This window comes from Mustela nigripes, chromosome 1 (genome assembly GCF_022355385.1).
Source record: "Mustela nigripes isolate SB6536 chromosome 1, MUSNIG.SB6536, whole genome shotgun sequence".
Taxonomy (NCBI): domain Eukaryota; kingdom Metazoa; phylum Chordata; class Mammalia; order Carnivora; family Mustelidae; genus Mustela; species Mustela nigripes.
In genome coordinates this window covers 188,113,647-188,136,933 of record NC_081557.1, presented here as the reverse complement: position 1 = coordinate 188,136,933, position 23,287 = coordinate 188,113,647, and the positions used below count along the sequence as shown (strand labels likewise).

General features: G+C 34.6%; 1 protein-coding gene across 2 annotated transcripts in view; it reads right to left on the bottom strand.

Moving 5' to 3' along the window:
• Positions 1–2,556: 2,556 nt before the first annotated feature.
• Positions 2,557–23,287, bottom strand: part of SLC25A31 (solute carrier family 25 member 31) — a 24,600-nt gene continuing 3,869 nt past the window's right edge. The window contains exons 2-6 of one of the 2 annotated variants that reach the window (XM_059395502.1): positions 17,917–18,044; positions 11,879–11,996; positions 8,880–9,034; positions 7,298–7,423; positions 2,557–2,825 (exon numbers count right to left, since the gene is read on the bottom strand). In XM_059395502.1, the coding sequence (XP_059251485.1) occupies positions 2,634–2,825; positions 7,298–7,423; positions 8,880–9,034; positions 11,879–11,996; positions 17,917–18,044 (719 nt within the window). In that variant the 3' untranslated portion in view covers positions 2,557–2,633. The remainder of the gene's footprint in view (positions 2,826–7,297; positions 7,424–8,879; positions 9,035–11,878; positions 11,997–17,916; positions 18,045–23,287) is intronic. The other variant, XM_059395503.1, reaches the window with a different exon arrangement.

Here is a 23,287-nt window from a genome sequence, read left to right as displayed (position 1 = left end):
ACAAAAAAGATAAATGACATTGAAAAATAAGGTCCAACGGCAAAGGCATCAAAAAGCATGTTGTGTTTGGGGATCAGAAGTTACTGATAAGCCTTTAATGCCTAGGAGGACAGATAAGATACACAGCTGAAGTCCAGAGCTAGAGCGCAAAGGATCCTGTATCCCACAGTAAGAATAAGAAGTCTTTCATTTATCCTGCAGGCTAGCCATTTACCTTTTCAAGAATGAAGACACATTTTTAAAATATTTTATTTATTTATTTGACAGACAGAGATCACAAGTAGGCAGAGAGGCAGACAGAGAGGAGGAAGCAGGTTCCCCGCTGGGCAGAGAGCCTGATGCGGGGCTCGATGCCAGTACCCTGGGATCATGACCTGAGCCAAAGGCAGAGGCTTTAACCCATTGAGCCACCCAGGCGCCCCTGAAGACACATTTTTAATGTAACAAAAACTATGCCTCTCAAAGTAACTTTTTAAAAGTTTTTATTGAAATAGGATGTCCATGTACTACCATGAGTTCAAGAATATTTCAATGCAATTTTGTATTCTGCTAATCCCCTAAACTTGTACATAAAGTAAACAAAATTGCTACATATACATAAAATCCTACTTTAAAATTCTATTTTCATTCTTAATTGGCATATGGACTCCTAAGTTACTTGCAAAAACTGCCCCCCAACCTTGCCCAATGCTGATGACCTCCAAGCCAGGAAGTAGTGCTATAACTTACTCAAAAACACTGAAATATATGGAGACTGACATGATCAGATTGAGAGTTTAAAAAACTACTCTGGTGGCAGTGGATTAGAATGGATTAGAGGATGGTGAGAATGGATACAAAATGTTAAGAGACTGTGGAAGACTACTAGCAGTCTTTCAAAATCTAATATTTTGTCTTGTACACATGGCTGCTGAACTGCAGACTATATTTCCCACCCTCTTTATAACTAAGTATGGCCATGTGACTGAAGTCATCAATGTGTATATTCAATATGTGCAACTTCCACACCTTGCCTGGTTAAAATTTCTTCCACCTCCTGTGATTTTTCCCTTTTCCTGTCAGTGGGAACACAGATTAGCCAGAGACCCAACTTTGATTCTACAAATGAGTACAATGTTCTAGACAAGTGTTCTTTACCTTGGAGCAGGGAGGCATATCTCCAAAGGATCCATAGGTAGAATTAAACGGGGATTGTTTTGAACTAACCTTTAACTAAAATTTAACATTTCTTTCAATTTTGAATATAAACACAAATAAACACAGTCGTATTTTTAAAAAGATTTTATTTATTTTGAGAGACATTGTGAGTGGGGGGAGGAGCAGAGAGAGAGAGACTATCTCAAGCAGCCTCAGTGTAAAGACTGACACTAGGCTCAATCCTAGAACCGAGATCATGACCTGTGCCAAAATCAAGAGCTGTACACTTAACTGACTGAGCCACCCAGGCACCCCACAAATTACAGTAGTATTAATAGTATGTGATTTTTCCTACCAATAGAAATCAGGTATTTTCATACCATATTATAATTATTGGATATATATTATTTTTGTTTTGTCTTTTTTCCCCCCTAGCAAACCTTGCTGTGAGAACACAATGTTAAACTCACCAAAACAGATGAATATTTATACTTTTGCCACTGTGCACCAGAAGTTCAGCTGGCTCCATTTCTGTTCATTCACAGCCTCCAAAAATCTCTCTATAGTTTATCCCCTCTAGTTTAACATTCCTTTACCCACTAAAATGTTAAAATCTTAGGGATTTCAAATGTACTATCTTCTACAACATTTCTGAAAAAACAAGACAAACTCTTGTATAAAGCCTTGGAAACACTGTTTTTTGTCTTTAAGTCAATTCTGAATTCTGGCAAAAATTTTGTTACTCTCTGCTTATTAATGAAGCTAGAATCAAGGAAAAAAGCTCATCTATAATAGTTTTAAACTTTATTATCAATACACAGCACACAAACTAATAGGTATATTTTTTGTTCCAAGATACATTCACATTAGTCAGATTTTTTTATTTTAAAGATAAAAACAGACACCCCATTTTATATCTTTTGTTTTCCACCAACATGTTTATAGTGTCAAAAAGTCATTAATTTTTTATGATCAGATCTAGAATCTATAACAGGTATATGGTAACATAAACTATACATAGTAATACCTGAGCTGTCTTAATAGAGATGTTGTAGAAGAAAGTTTACTTCTGCCCATAAATATGATGACATCTCCTGATAAGCTTTTAAGAAATATTTGTCATATCATATGATTTTAAAAGATGAGAAGGCAGTTATATTAAGAGAAGAGCATTTAAAAAGAATATACTTCCATTTCTTAGATTTTAGTATTATACATTTTAATTTTTCATTACAAAAGCAAAGGATTTTAAACTAATAGAAATAACACATACTACTTAAAGTCAAATATCTCATTAAGGTTTGAGTCTAAGTAGGAAGGAAACCCACATTTATCTGATTTTTAGTATATAAAATCCTTGAAAAAGCATATGCTTTTTTGTAGAATTAGCATTCTAAAAAATACTGACAGTAATAACACTCTATCAAATCGTACACAAATGGCAGCTATATAATTTGTATGTTTAACAAGTTAAATACATGTGTTTCTTAATCTCCTTATGAACTACCTCCAATATCAATATTAAGGAATTCTTTAATTTTATCATATAGTACCAATACCAAAGCACCCCCTGTACCACGAAGGATATTGGAGAAGGCACCACGAAAAAATGCACTGATTCCCTCATGTTGGTATATCTTCACAAAGCAGTCTAATGTTCCTTTGTATTGCCGTTCCACCTCACCACTCTATACAAAAGAGGACAAATAGTTTGTCATTATTTTACTATCTTTCATCTTAAGGTAGATTTTTTTCAGCACTAAGGACACATAAAATTAACACTGTGTTGAATAAGTATGCTGCACTAATGGGCATATATAGAATATAGTACCTAGTGGTTGAAGAATACTCATATTTCTCTGATATGAAATATGAGTATTCTCATATTTCATGAGAATACTCATATTTCACCTAAAAACTTATCATATATTAGGCTTAACAAACTTCAAAAGATGGTTATCACATACTATTATTTACCCTCTCACAACATTGCAGTTAAATGAGAAACTGACAGCAAAAAAGATAACTAGTTAACTATCAACTGTTTAGATACTAAGTAAAACACATCTTAGAAGATATTTAAAACCTAATAATAACCATAAAACTCCTTAATAAATTTGCAAGATGCAGCTTGAGTGGTAAATTATAAGAAAATTAATGACTTTGAAATATTAGAAAGGAAAAGCTAAAAATTAATGAGCAACCTGAACATTTTTAAACCAAAAGAAAGTAGAAATAAGAAAGTACAGCAGGGGCGCCTGGGTGGCTCAGTGGGTTAAAGCCTCTGCCTTCAGCTCAGGTCATGATCCCAGGGTTCTGGGATCGAGCCCTGCATTGGGCTCCCTGCTCAAGCAGGGAGCCTGCTTCCCCCTCTCTCTTTGCCTGCTTCTCTGCCTACTTGTGATCTCGTCTGTCAAATAAATAAAATAAAATCTTAAAAAAAAAAAAGAAGGAAAAAAAAGAAAGTAGCCAGCAGAAATTATGGAATTAAGGAAATAGGAAATAAATACAACAGAAAGCATGCAAGGTCAAAGTTAGTATTTGAAATACCTTACTGACAAATTTCTAGAAATACTGAGGAAAAACAAGAAAATGTCCCAAAATTATTAGAAACATCAAATGTATCATTACTGTAGATGATCCAGAGGTTAAGATGATATTAACAACTTCATGATGCCTATTTTGAAAACTCAGAAGAAATGGACAAGTTCCTTAAAAAGTATAATTTACCAGCAGAATAAAAAAAAACATTAGAATAATATATGAAATTCACTTAAGTAATCTAATCAGTTGTTGAAAATCCTCATATAGAAAACCATGTGTCCAGATAGCTTTATATGTGAGCTCACTAAATATTCAATTTAATTCCAATCTTACAGAAGTTATTCTAGAGAAGAGAAAAAGTGGAATACTCCACTATATATTTTATAAGGCTTGTAAAACCTTGATATCAAAATTAGGCTAGGACAATACAGGAAAGAATAATTACAAACTAAAGTCCCTGAAACAATGCAAAACTCCTAAACAAAAACTAGCCAATCAAACCCAGCTAAAAATACAATACATAATGATGGGTTTATATTAGACATATACGGTTGGTTTAGCTTTGGAAAACAGATAAATGTAATTTATTAACATATGGAAAAAGAAAAATGAAATCATCTCAAGATACAGAAAATTATCTCAACAAATATACAGAATCACCATTCATGATTAAAAGCTGTTGTAACCCAAAACAGAAAGGAATAGTCATAATCTGATAGAGGATAACTACAAAAACCAGACAGCTAACATTAAATGATGTAACTTTGAAGGCATTCCTATTAAGACTAGCAAAAAGGTTGTTAGTTATTACTTCTTTAATACAGTAACACTGAATCATAGGTCTCAGCCAGTGCAGAAAGGCAAGAAAAGGAAATAAAAGGTACAAGAACTGATAAGAAAGAGAAAAAAAACCTAGTATTATTCACAGATTATATACCTGCGTGTAAACAACAACAACAACAACACACAACTTCAGAATGTACATATAGATTAGCTTTTGTACTTGGGTTTAACAAAAAAATGAAAATAGAAAAATTAAAGTACCATTATGGGTTTGCATTATATCCTCCCAAGAATTCATATATTGAAGTCCCAATACCCAGCACCTCAGAATGTTACTATATTTGGAGACAGGGTATATATATATGTATATATATATACATATATGTATGTATATATGTAAGTATTTACAGTGTATGATTTGTTTCAGAGGTACAGGTCTATGATTCATCAGCCTTACATAATACCCAGTGCTCATTACAACACATACCCTGACCAATGTCCATCACCCTGTTACCCCATCCCTCACCCATTCTCCCCTCCAGAAACCCTTAGTTTGTTTCCTAGGATTAAGAATCTCCTATGGTTTGTCTCCCTCTCTGGTTTTGTCTTGTTTCATTTTTTCCCTCTCTTCCCCTATGATCCTCTGTCTTGTTTCAGTTTTTATAAATATCAGAGAGATCATATGATAAATTGTCTTTCTCTGACTTATTTCACTTAGCATAATACCCTCTAGTTCCATTCACATTGTTGCAAGATTTCATTTTTGATGGCTGTGTAATATTCCACTGTGTATACGTATCTTCTTTATCTACTCATCAGACAGGGTCTTTATAAAAGTAATTAAGATTAAATAATCTTGTTAGGGTAGGCCCTAATCCAATTTGGCTATCTTTATAAGAAGAGAAACAAAAAAAAGGACCATGGAAGACACAAGGAGAAAGCTATTTACAAGCCAAGGAGAAAAGCCATCAGAAGAAATCAACCCTGCTGGACACCTTGACTCAGACTTCTAGCCTCCAGAACTGTGAGAAAAAAAATTTCTGTTGCTGAAGCCACCCAGTCTCTGTTGTAATATACACATGTATCTAATATACACATGTATCTAAAGCCCCATACACTCACAATTTTTTTCTGAATTATTTTGATAGTAAGTTACAGACTATCATGTTCCTTACCTTTAAATACTTCTGTGTGCATTTTCTAAAATTAAGATTATTTTCTTGCAAACCCAAAGTATAGTTAACAAAATCAGAAAATATAACATCAATACAATACCATTCACCTAATCCAGTCTGTATGCAAATTAATTTTCTATTTAAAAAGGTTTTTCAATGTATTAAACTAGAGCTAGATATAGATCAAGAGGAAACACACATATAAAAGGAGTAACTTTAAAAACAGTCTATAAGTGAATAATATAATAGGTATGCTTTACCTTTTCATGTGGCCTACAGGGTTCTCCAGGACCAATTTGCATACATAAAATGAGGATGAGGATAATAATAGTAACTACACCTCATAGCATTGTTTTGAGAATTAAATGAGTTAAAGTGCAAAATGCTTAGGACAATATCTGGAACACAATAAGCATTATATTACTATTCTAGCTTTCTGGCCTCATTATTTTTATTTTCAATTGCCCTCACAAACCCTATCATCTGCTACTCAAACTATACATCTACGTATGTTTTTTCCCCTCTACTTAGAATATCCTCTCATTGTCTAAAGAAAAAAATCTATTTATAGATATTTAGCTCTCCAAGGGGCTACATCTGATCACTTTAAGCATTTAGGTATCCTTCTGTTGTGTTCCTGGGACTTATGCGTATTTTTTTTAAGATTTTATTTATTTATTTGATAGAGAAATCACAAGTAGGCAGAGAGGCAGGCAGAGAGAGCGGGAAGTAGGCTCCCTGCTGAGCAGAAAGCCCGTCATGGGGCTCGATCCCAGGACCCTGGGATCATGACCCGAGCCGAAGGCAGAGGTTTAACCCACTGAGCCACGCAGGTGCCCCTGCACATTTCTTTTTAAACCATTAACCATATGCATTCAGTGCTATGCTATTGATTTGGAAGCAGGTTCCACCTTATTTTTATTTGGGTTGTCATAACTTAGCATATATTAGGCACTTAAATATTTGCTGAATAAATGAATGTAACAAATAACATCAATGAAGACTGAATGTATCAAAATTTTGATTTGGAGATTTATATGTATTTATTTTTAAAGATTTTATTTATTTATTTGAGAGAGAAAGAGCAGGGAGGAGGGGCAGAGGAAGAGGGAGGGAGAATCTTAAGCTCAACACAGAGCTCAAGCTCACGACCCTGAGATCAATAACTAAGCAGAAACAAAGAGTTGGACACTTAACCAGCTACCACCCAGGCACCCCAGAGATTTATATTCAGAACACTAAGAATTTTAAACAAGTTTTCATCCTTGGAATTAAAAATTATTTACTTTTGTTAAAATATGTTACAACTAATAACAACATATGGCAGTGGCTTGTGACAGGGTTTGATCTATTTAGCCTAATATTCATTTAGTATAGACATACTCTTCCCATCCCTGACACCCCCCTCCACCTTTCAAACAATATGTTACAGGAGTGGAGGGCATTTCTATTCTGATAATAGAAGAATTAAGTTTTGCTGGATGATGGCTGTTTTGGGATAGGAAAGGATATAAGACAGAGCACAGCACACATTTATTTAAGTAAATAAAACAGATGACCTGCCTTTCAGCCAGAATTTCTCTAAAATTTGAATAAATTATACTTGAATATAAAGGATATTGGAAAATTCAATTAAACTCACAAATAATATAAAATACCTGCATCATCATGCGTCTTCTAACTGTGTCAAAGGGATAAGAAAGAATTCCAGAGCATGTGGTCACAACTTGAGCAATGAAAAAGGAGACAAGAAATGGGGTTTCCTTTGGTTTTGGTAATAAGCCCTAGAAAAGAAATCAACATGTCAAGTAACCATCTAAATTTCCAAAATATCTTAAATTCTTAAGTCAAAGGATAACTCCTATAATGCAAGAGGGTTCTATTATACTTAAAATGCAATAAAACACAGTTGGATTTAATATGGAAAGATTAAAACAGTATCAGGAGATCAATAAGAAAGAAATATGCCACACATGGCTTTACTTTAAAAGCACATCTGAAAAAAGAAAGCATACTTGCTATTACCAGAGATTTGCTATTAATGGCAAACAGTAAGGGAAATAGCTGCCAGTGACCAAACAAGTTCTTAGCTCTTCCTCAGAGTTGAAAAATAATTAAATAATGCCTGATATTATCATTAACAGGTATTTAATAAACATCTTTAAAGCCCTAAGCTAGTGAAGAAACACTTCTAAATTTCATAACTACTACAGGTGATAATAAAGAAAAACAGAGGAAGGGCATACATAAAATTTTCCATGACTAAATAAACATACATAAGAACTTGTTAATTTCCATTAATCTGTCTAAAAAATACACAAGAAACTGAAAATAACATGCCGAGACCACAATAAAAATAATCTATAATTACTAATGAGGGAAGGCTAAGACAATATGTAAAACATATAAATTTCCCTCAAGTTTTAATCTTATCTAGTAAATAATACTAATATTAATTTCCCTGCTTCCTTTTGTAAGAGACTGTGAGCATGGGATTTTTGTTTGCCACTTAGCACAAATTACTTAACTATTCCTAGGTTATCTTTAAAATGGAGATATTAAAAGCTATCCTAGGATATTGCTAGGAAGTATTTAACAAAGTTCGTAGAACTAAGTAGTAACTATAAATTTTATTATAATTTTCCTGTTTCCTACCTTATGGAAATATGTTAAAATCTGAAATAAAAAGGCAAATTGCAGAACAACCTGGAGAATACAATATAGAATCTAATAGAACCCAACTGATAACTGAGCTCTAGAAGCATTTATTACATTTAACTAATTAGTTATGCCTTGCCTACTTTTTAAAATGATGAGATGGTAAGCTGATTATCCTCATGTAAGAAAGTGATAATGAAGTGAATGTAAAATCAGAAAAACTGTTAGAAGATGCCTTTCTATATACTAAAGATTTTATTTAATTATGATGTAAGGCTAATTAATTAGCACGTTTCCTATTTGCAACATGATGTATAGTGAGTCTGTCAGTGGCAAACAGCACAAAAACTTAATGTTTGTGTTTATGCTTTATATCTAAAGTCAGATCCATAACGGAATTATAATTCAATAAGGTTATGGCAAAGTCACAATTGAAGATATTCTATAATGTTTCTTATTTCATAATTTATTTTGATTTCTAAAATTAAAAACAAAAGTTCATAGCTGAACAAACTACTAGTTAAGACAATAAAAAGAAACAAACCATGTATTTAGTATATGCCAGTTAAATCCCCAAATTACCTTAACTGTGTCATATGCTCCAAAATAGGAGGCTCGGTACACAATGATACCCTGAACAGAAACACCAAACCCTTGGTACAAACCAACAATTCCGTCTGATTTTGCTATTTTTATAATACAGTCACCTAAACCCTTGAATTGTCGCTCTTCAGGACCTAAAATAAAGCCATTTGAAATGTATTAGCAACATTATATACATTATATATCAGATAAACACTTTAATCAAAGTAAATTAATCTTACCGATTTAAAATATCTTCTTAAACTGCCATTTAGAAATTTTTCTAATAAAAATGGACACAAATCAAAATCCTCCCATTTCTTTAAAGAGAATTAAGGTTTCAAAAATATCTTAAAAGATTTTAACTGAAAATATTAATCGCTTATAAAAACAATCTAATTCAAGCAATTTGCCTGGCTTAAAACATTTCAATAAAATTACCAGAAGCTACTGATTGGAATTCAGAAAATATTTGGGAGTGAAAAATTCTATGACTTGCTTCAGTTGAAAGGCAAAAGACAGACACAGTAAAAAAACAAAGTTAAAAACTACCAGTTATGGACATTGAGGAGGGTATCTGCTATGGTAAGTGCTGTTAAGTGTGTAAACCTGGCGATTCACAGACATGTACCCCTGGGGCTAATAATACATTATATGTTAATAAAATATTAAAAATTAAAAAAAAACTACCAACTTTAAGAATCATTAACATTTTAGATGAGTTATTATATTTTAATAGTGTTTGCTGGTTTTAATTTTATCTTCCCTTCACCTAGAACTCCTTGATAATAGTTTAAAAATATTGTATATAAAAGATAGTCTTCAAAATAAACTAAATTCTCCCAATTCTGACAGAAAACTACAGAACTAAAAACAAGATACAGGAATTTTTGTCACTTTCTTAACAATAACAAGAAAATTTGAACAGCCAGTTGAACATGTTAGATGTAACTCATTATTTTCATCTTTGCTCAAACTGCTATGACTTCTGAGGCATTTTTTTCTAACCAACTTATCTAAAACTGATGTCACTCCCTGCTCCTAAATATTTTTGTATGTCATTTATTGCTAAATGACAGTATATTTTGGCCATTCATTCGTTTTTTCATTACTTGTGTCTTCCCCTAGATCATAAAGTACCCAAGCCATGAGCTCCATGTTTTTTTAAAATATTTTTAAAGATTTATTTACTTATTGATTTGACAGAGAGAGATAGAAAGATCACAAGTAGGCAGAGAGGAAGGCAGAGAGAGAGGGGAAAAGCAGGCTCTTCGCCGAGCAGGGAGCCCAATGCGGAGCTCGATCCCAGGACCCTGAGATCATGACCTGAGCCAAAGGCAGAGGTTTAATCCACTGGGCCACCCAGGTGCCCCGAGCTTCATGTTTTATATGGGGTGTCTATGTGTATGTCTCTCATCTTATATCTGAGGCAGGCCTTGGTCCCAGCAGGGACTCAGTAAGTATTTGTTGAATAAACCTCTGCTTTCTTAGGAAATTCCACTAAAATGGTAATAAAAGAACAAAACAGGTTTAAAGCCATACAGGCAAGAACAGTACATGGCAGAGAATGAAAACCACAAATTTTAGCAAAATGGAAAGGAGAAGGAGGAGTAGTAACTCACTCAGATTAGAAAAAGCTGAAACCTATGTTCTTGCAGAGAGAAAAGCAAGCTTCTCTCTCAGAAAGACTTAAAAATTAGAAGAACTAAGTATTGCTCTTTCGAGGCCCCCCGGGTGGCTCAGTGGGTTAAGCCTCTGCTTTCAGCTCAGGTCATGATTTCAGGGTCCTGGGATCAAGCCCCACATTGGGCTCCCTGCTTAGCAAGGTACCTGCTTTCCCCTCTCTCTCTGCCTGCCCCTCTGCCTACTTATGATCTCTGTCGTCAAATAAATAAATAAAATCTTAAAAAAAAAAGTATTGCTCTTGCAGTGAAAACAAAGTAGCATCTGGATGCTCAAAACCTCATCCTTGAGCTGCCAAGTGACTTACTCCTCTGCCATCCTCAGAACTGAACACAAGGCTCCAGACTGAAAGGGGCCAATTGAGCTACTTCCACAATTGCTGAAAAGGCCTCACAAGATATACCATTGTGAAATGTCAAGATCATCAGGGACATAAGGTAATTAAAAAGGAAAAAGTCACATACAAAAGAATTAGCAATTAGAAGATCATTTTTTTTTTAAGATTTTATTTATCTGACAGAGAGAGAGAGAGAGATCACAAGTAGGCATCGAGGCAGGCAGAGAGGGAGGGCAAAACAGATTCCCCACTGAGCAGAGAGCCCAACACGGCTTGATCCCAGGTCCTTGAGACCATGATATGAGCCAAAGACAGAGGCTTAACCCACCCTCTCAGCCACCCAGGTACCCCAGGAGATCAGTTTCTTAAGAGCAATATTAGAAACAAGAATCCAGAGAAATGCTTTCAAAATTGTGAAACAAAGTAACTTTAAAGTATAATTTTACATATGGCCAAACATTAAGTAAAAGGGTAAAACAGACATTTTTTAGACATGTAATATCTCAATGTATCTCCTATGCACTCTTCTCAAAAATCTCAGAAAGCTATTAAAGAGCATAATCTACCAAAACAAGAGTATAACAACAACACAGAAAGATGTGATACATAAAATAAGTAAGGTGAGAGACAAAGGGAATCTCTAGGATAAGAGCTGTATATGTAACCTAGAGAAGAGCCATAGTTGAAACAGGAATAAGTTCAGGGAGGGATATAAGAGGTGGCTCTCTGGGAAAAAACTGGAAGTGAGTTAAAAGAAGTCTTTGCATTTGCTCTCTTGAATCACAGTGCTGGCCTTCCCCTTCCTTCTTTCGAGGGAAAAGAAAAAAGTAGTAATCTTTAATCTCAAGACTTTACTATTTAGTTGAAGGTAAGATTTTTAAAACGTATTTCATGCTGTCATCATAGCAAACTCTACAATAAATAACGCTTCACTCAAAACACAAAGAAGGGAGAGTTAGTATTTTTGAAAATCTTGTACCTTTTCCAATATCAGCACCTAATCGGGTTCGGGCAAAGTCTAGCGGATAAACTACACATAAGGATGTTGCTCCAGCAGCTCCACCAGAAGCCAGGTTTGCCAAAAACCACCTCCAGAACTGAAACACATTAATTAAAAGTGGTTATTAAACTGTAGAATCTGTTTAAAATTCTTATTTTTATGAAGGTTAAAAAGTCAGATTTATAAACTGTTCTTTTAAAGTAAACGTCTGTAATAATGTATATCATATTATCCAAAATATTTCCCTTCATGTCCATGAAGGTATGGACAATAATGGGGCAATAATACTTCATAATGCTATAATTTTACTTTGTAATTTTATTAGATATTTAAGCAGCTCAAAATTTAACAGCTCAAAAAATATAATATTTTCAGCTGCTAACATGAAAATTAGCAGAAATCAATTATAATATAGTTGAGCAGCATGTAACTTAGGCCTTATGGATCTACTGGTTCACATGGATTGTTGAGGTTCTTTTTCATAAATATTTTAAATCTGCCCTGCTTGGTCCAATAAACTGCTTTTCAACATCTAGAGCTTACTGGAGAAGAATATTTGAATTGGAGTGGTTATAGAAAATCTAGGGTATAAGGCCACTGTAACCATTTAAAATACCTTAAAATGAATAATATTCTTTTTTTTTTTTTTTTTTAAGATTTTATTTATTTATTTGACAGAGAGAGATTACAAGTAGGCAGAGAGGCAGGCAGAGAGAGAGAGGAGGAAGCAGGCTCCCTGCTGAGCAGAGAGCCCGACGTGGGACTCGATCCCAGTACCCCGAGATCATGACCCGAGCCGAAAGCAGCGGCTTAACCCACTGAGCCACCCAGGCGTCCCAAAATGAATAATATTCTAATCAAGTTCAGTTTCTTGCTTTATGCTCTGACCTTTATTTCTAACAATAGTTTTAAGTCTCAGATAGCTTTGGAACTCTCAATTTTCTCTTGGTCTAGAAGGACTTTCCTAACTTTTTAAACAAAAAATTACTAATTTATACTCTAATTCAAATTCAACTTCTTCCATAAAACCTCTGATCTCTAAACCTACCCATATCTATATGTAATCATCTCTTTCCATAAATACTTCAGCTCTCAAGAGAATTAGAAGTGAATCCTCTGACCAATATGTAAAATATGTCAACATGTTCTAGATTCTCAATTTAAATAGTATTTACAATCACTTCCTACTTTCAATTTACAAGTATTTATATACATGTCTTATCTTACCTCATGCAGACCATAAATTTCTTAGAGTCAGGATTATTATTATTTGTTTTACTGAGGTGTATTTATACACCATACAATTTACCAATGTAAATTTGCCATACAATCCAATGGATTGTTAACATTTTCATATTGTTCAACCATTATCAATTTCAAAACATTTTCATTAGCTCCCCGCAAAAAGCCCTATACCCAACAGAGTGACCAGAAGTCACCCCACATCCTCCCCATGCCCCTGAGTCTGAGGTAACCATTAAGCAACTTACTGTCCCTATAGATTTGCCTATTATGGGCATTTCGTACATATGGAATAACACAGTATGTAGTCTTTTGTGACTGACTTCTTTCTTTTAACATAATATTTTCAAGGTTCATCCATGTGGCAGCAGGTATTAGCATTTCATTTTTAAAAAAAGATTTTATTTTTTTATTTGACAGAGAGATAGGGAGAGAGCTCAAGTAGGCAGAGCGGCAGGCAGAGGTAGAGGGAGAGAGAGAGGCAGGCTCTTCAATGCAGGGCTCGATTCCCAGGACGCTGGGATCATGACCTGAGCCCAAGGGCAGCCGCTTAACTGACTGAGCCACCCAGGCACCCCCCTTTTTTAATTGCCAAATAAAATTCCATTATATGAAGTTACCACATGTTATTTGCCCATTCATCAGTTCTTGGACATTTTGGTTGTTTGCACTTTTTTGAAGCCAAGATTCTTAATTCATCTGTATATTTTACAAAACAAGTTATGGGCCTTGCCCAAAAGTAATGGTAATGCGTTCAATAAATGAGGTACTGATAATCTCACATATTGTCCTCAGACTATCATGCCTTCTTTTCAGTGAAACTCATAGGTTTTTATGGGTAGACATGTTTCATAATCACTCAGAGATAATTAGATCAGGAGATTACAACTGACCCCAGGATAGCTAATCCATAATCTAGTACATAATCTGTAACCTGGTAGAAAAAATGAGTTGGACCAAAGCCTGTTTCTTGGGAATTTAACTCTAAAATTCTATGCCAATTAGCAGTATGGACAGAAATGGAAAATGTATTAAATAACTATTTTTAGGTCTCAGTCTTGAGACTGTTGCAATCAATAGATCCTCTTCCAATAAAAACCACGTATGTATAAACACACTTTTAATGGTTTAAGGTATTCTTTAAAAATTCATGGATCCTGGGAAGGCAGATCAATGACTTTCTGGGTAGATTATCATATAATTTATTACTCAAACTATGACACTTCTGACAGTGGAAGGGGGGCTTTGGAAAAAATGACACAGGCAGGCAGAACATATGTAAGTAATATGGCCAACTTTCTGACCAAAGAAAGAGGGGAGGAGGAAAGACTGAAGGGAACAAGGAGGAGGAGACAGGAAGTATCTATGTTGAATCATAATCTTGCAAGTGTTCGTATAACAAAAAAAATCTATCCCTTCAAAATTACGCTTGAAAATAAAACAGACTCAAAGGAGGTGGTACATCAGTAGAAATGAGAGTTTTAATTATTGTAAGTCAGTAATTTCAGATATTACTATATCATAAAAGGAGAGGGCAAAGAGAAGAGTCGGCAGGGAGAGGAGGTTGAAAGAATCTGAGGGTTTTGGAGGAAAATAATCTTGTTTATTTTGTAGACAAATAGATAATCATGTTAATGGACTCAATGATGCACTGAAGAACAAATGCTCTAGAAGCGAAATTGTTTCTTACAAAGTTTGTCTGGGCAGGAAAGAGCTAGAAGTTCAAGTCTTCCCTGTCAAGGGTTATATTGGAAGCTACTAAAAGGGGGCAGAGAAACATTTTGTGCCCAGGCTCAGCTAAGTTTCACTCAGTGTAGTCACCTCAGTTGACAGAGAAAGAGTCCAGTTGAAGAATCTAAGTCTGGGAGTTAGACCTGAACAAATGGTTTGGACAAGTGCTCTCACCTCTGAGTCTTGTTTTCCTTCGCTTTACATCTAAGATAAAAATAACTACCTCAAAGAATGAGGTGAAAATTCAGTGAAACGGTATATAGTAGGCATATAGCTTCCATCATGGTGGTGGTTGTTATTATTATTTAAAGTAATAATGGAGCTGGACGTGGAACCCAACATGGAGCTTGAATTTACAACTTTGAGATCAGGACTTGAGCCAAGATTAAGAGTCTGATGCTTAATTGACTGAACCACCAGACACCCCCCCACCATGGTTATTTTTAAAAAACTTCTTATTTTTAAATAATTGCAGATTCACATGTGTCCTAAGAAGTGATACAGAGAGAGTCTATAAACCCTTCAACTAACTTCCCCTAATATCTAGCATAACTATAGTAGAGGAAATCAACACTGATAAAAACTTATTCAGATTTCACCAATTTTACGTCTATTTGTTCTGTGTGTGTTAAAATATATGCAATTTTATCACATATGCAGATTCATGTGACCACTGCCACAGTCAACAGTTCCGTGATAAAGATCTCTCGATGCTACCCTTTTATAGCCATAACCACCTCCCTCTCTTCTGGCAACCACTACATTATTTTTATCTTAATGATTTTAACACTTCAAGAATGTTATATAAATGAAATAAGAAAGTAAATTTTGAGATTGAGTTTTTTTTCACTTAGCTTCCAAAGTTGCTACACGTTATCAAGTTTGTTCTTTAAAAAATTATAAAATATACATAAAACTTAGCATTTTAATCTTTAAAAAAATTATTTATTTATTTGAGAGAAAAACCATGCAGGGCAAGGGGCAAGGTGAGAGGAAGAGAGAAAATCTCAAGCAGACTCCCCACTGAACATGGAGCCCAACCTGGGACTCTACCTTAGGACTCTGAAATCAGGACCTGAGCCAAAACCAGGAGTCAGGCATTAAACCCACTGAGCCACCCAAGTGCCCCTGACTTTAGCTATTTTTAAGTGTATAAGTCAGTGATAATAAGTACATTCACAATAACATAAAAATATTATTCTTCTTGGGGTGCCTGGGTGGTTCAGTCGGTTAAGCACCCGACATTGGCTCAGGTTATGATATTGGATCTCTGGGATGGAGCCCCGAGTTGGGATGCCCACTCATGGGAAGTCTTCTTGTCCCTCTGCTCCTCCCTCGTTTGTACTCTCTCTCAAATAATAAAATAAAATAATTTAAAAAGAACCAACACATCACTACTCTCTAATTCCAAACCGCATCATCCCAAATAGAAACCCTGTACCCATTAAATAAAACTCCTAGTCTTTCTTCCTCTTAGCCTCTTACTCTTTTTGTCTCTGTGAATTTGCCTGTTCTAGACATCTAAGTGGGATCATACAATATTTGTCTTATCAAAAGTTTGTTCCTCTTTATTGCTGAAAAGTATTCCATGGTAAAATGCACCATAATTTAACCATTCACCTGTTGGAAGATATCTGGGTTATTTCCAGATTTTGGCCTATTATAAAATAAGCTTCTACAAACACTGTGCACACTGGTTTTTCTGTGAATGTAAGTTCTCATTCTCTGGGATAATGCCCAAAAGTATAACTGCTGGGCTGTATAGTAAGCACACATTTAGTTTATAAGAAACTCTCATCCTCTTTTCTAGAGTGGCAATTATCATTTTACATTTTCACCAGTAATATATAAACAGTGAATCTTGAAACAGTTAAAAAAATAAAAAAATAAATAAAATCACACACACACACAAGAAAGAAAGAGAGAGAATAATCTAGTTTCTCTACATCCTCACCAACATTTGGTATTGTCACTATTTTAGCCATTCTGATGTGTGGGCAATGATATCTCATTGTGGTAGATCAATCACTTTTTTTTTTTAAAGATTTTATTTATTTATTTGACACAGAGAATTCCACTCCAAAATAGACAGTGCAAATTATTAATTAAACATTTGTTAATGAAATATAAATGGTGAGGGACACCTGGGTGACTCAGTTGGTTAAGGGTCTGCCTTCTGTTCAGGTCATCATGATCCTAGGATCCTGGGATCCAAGGATCCTCAGGCTCCTTGCTCAGCAGGAAGCCTGCTTCTCCCTCTCATTCTGCCTGCTTCTCCTTCTGCTTGTGTTGTCTTCTCTCTCTCAAAATAAATAAATAAATGAATAAACAGATCTATCTTAAAAAACAAAAAAAGAAATATAAATTGTGAAAAAATGGGAATAAGGGATATGAAAAGAAATTTTAAAAGGCAGCAACAAAGGAATGTTCCACAAATAGCTGCTTTTATAAAAAAAAAAAAAACCTCCTAGGAAAGCTCAATTGTTTGGTTGGCTTGCTGGGGGAAAGAGAAAGGAAAAAGGGGAATAGAGACTTTATAAGGGTAAAAGGACGACCTTAAGAGTAAAGTAGGTGGTATAGTGTATATGGAAGCAACAAAACAAATAGAAATCTAAACAAATGCTATATAGTTCATACAAACAGGAAATTTTGAAATTGAAATTCTGTAATCAAGGGAGTGACTACCTTGAAAAGAAAATACCTTTTCAATAAAAAAAAAAAAAGAATCCTCTAACTTCAATTTGTTGCTTTTCTGTTGTTTGATTTGATATTCTTATGCACTTTAATCTCACCTAAATAGAGCCTTAGTCATAAAAATGAAACAATATACTTCTTTAGGAAATTAATTACCTCATATATATAGGAATACAGATCTGTTGACTGTTTTTTTGGAGCTCTCCTAGTATAGAAGAATAGTGATTATAACATGTATGTTTTAATTATTATTCCTTCCACCACTCAGCACCTCCTCCCAAATAAAACAATATAGGCTAAGGCAAATTCAACTATTCCTTAGAAAATAATAGATATTAAAATGTACTTACCTGCTTTTCTTTATTAACTCCAGACATGAAAAGTTGTTTGTATTTGTCCTTAAACGCAAAGTTAAGAGCTTGTGTTGGAAAATATCGGATAACATTGGCCAAATTGCCACGCCAAAAACTGAAGAAACCTATCAAAAAAACACATTAAATACAAACTTGTATTATCATTTTAAAAATTCCCATAGTTTTAACAAATTAGTTATTTGAACTATCTAAAACTTACACTCTTTCTCATGAGAAAAAATTAAGTCTACATGTGAATCCACTGAAGAAAAAAGGCAGTGTTAACTCCATGTACCCCATTTCAATTTTGTTAATTTCCAGTAAAAAGCCTTAAATACCTTAGAGTCTATGGACTCATCATTTGAATATAAGGCTTTTTACTAGGTAGAAAAACAGCTTGCTAAAGCTAGTAACCCTTACTCTCATTTCCAAATCAGGATATGCAGTTTATATGGTTAAAACAAAATTGGTTTGTATATATACTTAGGAGAATGAGAAAGCATTAAGAATCTAAAGTGGGGGTGCCTGGGTGGCTCAGTCGGTTCAGCATCTGATTCTTGATTTTGGCTCAGGTTATGATCTAAGATTGAGCTGCGCATGGGGCTCTGTGTTGGGTGTAGAGCCTGCTTAAGCCTCTCTCTCTCCCTTTACCCCTGTCCCCCCACCCCACAAAATGGAGTCTAAAGTATACTTACCTTTACCTTCTGGAACCTAGCCAGAAAAGAGATCAATTTACAATTCAAGGCATTCTCCAGAGGCCTGATGGAGAGACTGAAGAAAACTTTTCAGGTCAATAATCTTCCCACTTCAAATCTCCATGGATTGACCAATCCTTAAAATTCAGTCATTGTGTTACCCCTATAATTCAGAGCTACCTTTATAATCTTTATAATTGAGCTGCCCTAGAATACAATAAGCTATCTCCTCAGCAGCCATAGTTGTTTCTACTATATTGCAAATTATCCAATGGTTTGATCTGGCTACTCTAGTCCCAACTTGGAGAATACCCAGAATCAGTCTTCTGATGATAAAAATTCAAAGGAAAATAATCTCAGTTGACTGGGCTGATGCTCAGAAACTGAAAGTTTTATTTAACAAATAATTTTTGGGGGGAAGAACACAGAATCTCTGTGAATCCCAACTGCATGTAAAGCAATTGAAAAAAATAATTTTTTAAAAGATTTTATTTGTTATTTGACAGAGATCACAAGTAAGCAGAGAGGCAGACAGAGAGAGAGGGCAAGCAGGCTCCCTGCTGAGCAGAGAGCCCAATGAGAGGCTCTATCCAGGACCCTGGGATCATGACCTGAACCAAAGACAGAGGCTTTAACCCACTGAGCCACCCAGGTGCCCTTGCACAAAGATAATTAAGGAGCATAGTTAATAGCCAAGAAATAATCTCAGTACTCACAACTGATTCAGTTTTTACTAAGACATGGAACATGTAACGCTAGATGCTACCATTTCCTGAGTGTTTAGTATGTGCCAGGCACTGGCCAAAGGTTGTATATTTCATTTAATCACTACGTTAGGCTTACAAAGTAGGTTCTCCTCTACTACCCATATTATACATGCCAAACTGAAATTTTAGAAGTTTAAAGACTGTCTACAGACATGGTTAATAAATAGCCAACCAGGATTTAGTCAGGTCTTGTATCTAGTAACAAAACTCTATTCCAGGTTTGGGTTTCTGAAGAAATAAATCCTAAAAAGTTTTAAGATTATGAAAGCGTGGTAAATAAAGGTCTTTTAAAAAAAAGGAAATGGATTATTATAAAACTTTTGAGGCAATGTTAACAAAAATGACAATACTAAATTCTAGGAACTTATTAATTTAATCTTCATAATCTCCTATGAGGAAGGTATTATTCATCTCTCCATTTTAAAGATGGGGGAATGAGTTAAAGCAGAATTTCTAAGGCAGACAGAAGTTAAGTTACTTGCCTAAGGTCACTTAGAAAATTGTAGCTCTGGAATTCAAACCCAAGCAATCTGGCTCAATAATTTAGTCCCTTATCTACAATACTTTTCCATATATACTTTAATCAAGTGAATGTTTTCTGTACTAAGAAAGGTCAACTCTTTTTCTTTAATGAAAGCAAAATAAAAACATGAGAAATGTAAGCTAATTATAGAAGAATATTTCTTGCTAGTTTTGGCCACATTGAATTATTGAGGGAGATTGGTGAATCTAATTTTTGGAGGTATTTTTAGTGATTTTTAAGTTCTTTCTTGTTAATGAAAACATTTAAGAAAACATTTGTATTTTCTAACAGGTTAGACCTCCAAAACAGAAATACAGAGAATAAAATATGACTGTGTAAATACTGAAGAATGATAGGATTTTCTAGACCATGGTTTATAGTAACACAACGACAGATTACTGGCAGAGAACAATGTCAATTTTAAAAGTATGAAAAAGAACATATTGCCTGGAAAACTGCCAATATGATCAAATGGGATTTAAATTGAAGAAAAAATCATAATTGTTTATATTTTTTAAACAAATGATTTTTTTCTTCAATTTAAATCCCATTTGATCATATTGGCAATTTTCCAGCCAAACTATGGAAAGAACCTAGATGTCCATCAACAGATGAATGGATCAAGAAGATGTGGTATATATACACAATGGAATACTATGCAGCCATCAAAAGAAATGAAATCTTGCCATTTGCAACAACGTGGATGGAACTAGAGCGTATCATGCTTAGCGAAATAAGTCAAGCAGAGAAAGACAACTATCATATGATCTCCCTGATATGAGGAAGTGGTGATGCAACATGGGGGCTTAAGTGGGTAGGAGAAGAATCAATGAAACAAGATGGGATTGGGAGGGAGACAAACCATAAGTGACTCTTAATCTCACAAAACAAACTGAGGGTTGCTGGGCGGGAGGGGGGTTGGGAGAAGGGGAGTGGGTTTATGGACACTGGGGTGGGTATGTGCTTTGGTGAGTGCTGTGAAGTGTGTAAACCTGGTGATTCACAGACCTGTACCCCTGGGGATAAAAATATATGTTTATAAAAAATAAAAAAATTAAAAAAATATATAAACAATTTAGAAAAAGTGCCATGTTATGAAAAGATATTACAATTTCCATTTTATACATGACTTTTAAGTATTTATAGTCATTTTGGAAATGGCTCACTCAGCTGAATGTTGCTGAGATATTATGGGCTTTAGATTATGAGTTATTAGTAATAATTCTATAATTATGATTACAGTCTAAATTAGTATTTATTTCACAAAAATAGTGCCATATGGGGTACAGGGGTGGCTCTGTCAGTTAAGCATCTGAGTCTTGATTTTAGATCAGGTCATAATGTTAGGGTTATGGTTGTAAGATCCAGCCCCCACATCAGGCTCCATGCTCCACAGAGTCTGAGATTTTCTTTCTCACTCTGCTCCTCCCTACCAAGCATGCTCACTTTCTATTTCTGTCTCTCAAATAACTAAATCTGTAAAAGAAACAAGTGTCTGTAAACTAAATCTGTAAAAGAAACAAGTGTCATATATAAAGCATTAAAAAGATTTGTAACTTTGGCTAATGAATTAAATACAAGGGAAGATTTTGATGACAAAGTCATCTGAAAACTAACACAAGACCATGACAGGATGCTGGATTTATGAGTCAAGGGGTTTGCTAGAGTTGGCTGAAGAACATATTCTTTTTAGCAAATTTGCATGGAAAAAAAAAAACCCTAAAAAATTCATCAAAACAAATGTCAATGTCTCAATGAAAATCTAGAAACAAATAAATCCCTAGAAGTATAACAGGAAAACTGATTTGTCTTAATGGGTTATATCTGAAAAAATATAATCTCACATACATAAAATACTTTTGCATATATTTCAAAGAATTTATGGATTCCCTGAAGCTACAGTGTTAGGTTACGAACTACTCTTTTAGGGGACTTGGGTGGCTCAGTTGGTTAAGCCTCTGCTTTCTGCTCAGGTCCTGGGATCAAGTCTTGTGATGGGCTTCCTGCTCAGTAGGTAGGCCTGCTTCTCCCTCTTTCTCTGCCCTCTCCCCACCCCAGTGCTTATGCTTGCTCTCAAATAATAAAATCCTAAAAAAAAAAAAACAAAAAAACCTTTTAATTTTATCCTTATATACATTTTCCACTATACACTACTCTATTGTGCACATTTGTAAAATATATCCAAAAGAGAAATTAAAGGATGAAATAAAGATTTTTCACTTAAAAACCTCTTATTTGGTATCCAGTATGTAGCAGACTTGCTGGGGATAGCATTAGGAATAAATTTTGTGGTCTTATGGAGCTTATATTTTGAGGGAGAAGGACCAGGGAGACAGACAATGAGTAAATAGATATGTCAAGTGGCTGTAAGAACAAAAATACTATATGGAGATGGAAGAAGAAAGAAAAGCTATTTAGACATGATGGTTGGGAAAAACTTCTGGCTAAGAGATATCAGAGCCTAACTTAGCATTCATTAGAACAATTAAACAATCTTTTTAGTTATCTTACTAATCATGATGTTTTCATACCATCATTTATTACATATCTCAAGGCACCCTTAGGATAATGTTCATTCTTAAGAACAGTATACATAAAGCTATATTTCAAATAGTCTTCTTGATAATTTCAAATATTCAAATAGTCTTGTCTCTATAAATCCAATTGAGCAAACATAAACTATGTTTATTATATAATAATTGAGGAAGCATACCTGTCATCCCCTCTCCGGTGTATAATTCATATTTTTTTCCAGAATGCCTTAGTTTCCACGGCTATATAATTCACATTTGGCCCAGCACACGTGCCAGTGCCAACTCATATACCAAGTATCATAAAGTTTATTTTCCCATTTTATTTAAAGTGAATGCCTAATATTTTCTTTGCATACCCCAAAACACTGTTTTCAAGATATAAAAACCTTATGGATGGTCAGAAACTCCTAAAAGAGAAAAGAGTTCTGGTAGGTGCTTAAAAATGAACTGCATAGATCAGATCTTTAAAAGATTAGGTTTACAATATATTAAGTAAAACAATTATTTTAATTTAGAATATGCTTTCATATATGCATATTGTGCCCAGTGAAAAATTATTGCATAGACACCAAAATGTTAACTGTGGTCATTTTAGTAGTCATTTGTTTTACTCTGTACTTCTTTATATTTCTAACTTTCTATAATAAACATGCTTTATTTCTATAATAACGGTTTAAATAGAAATTAAATGCACACAAAGTTGGAAGGTCCTACAACGAACTAAAGAATAGAATAAATCTTTAAGAATACCATCAGCCAGGGGCGCCTGGGTGGCTCAGTGGGTTAAGCCGCTGCCTTCAGCTCAGGTCATGATCTCAGGGTCCTGGGATCGAGTCCCACATCGGGCTC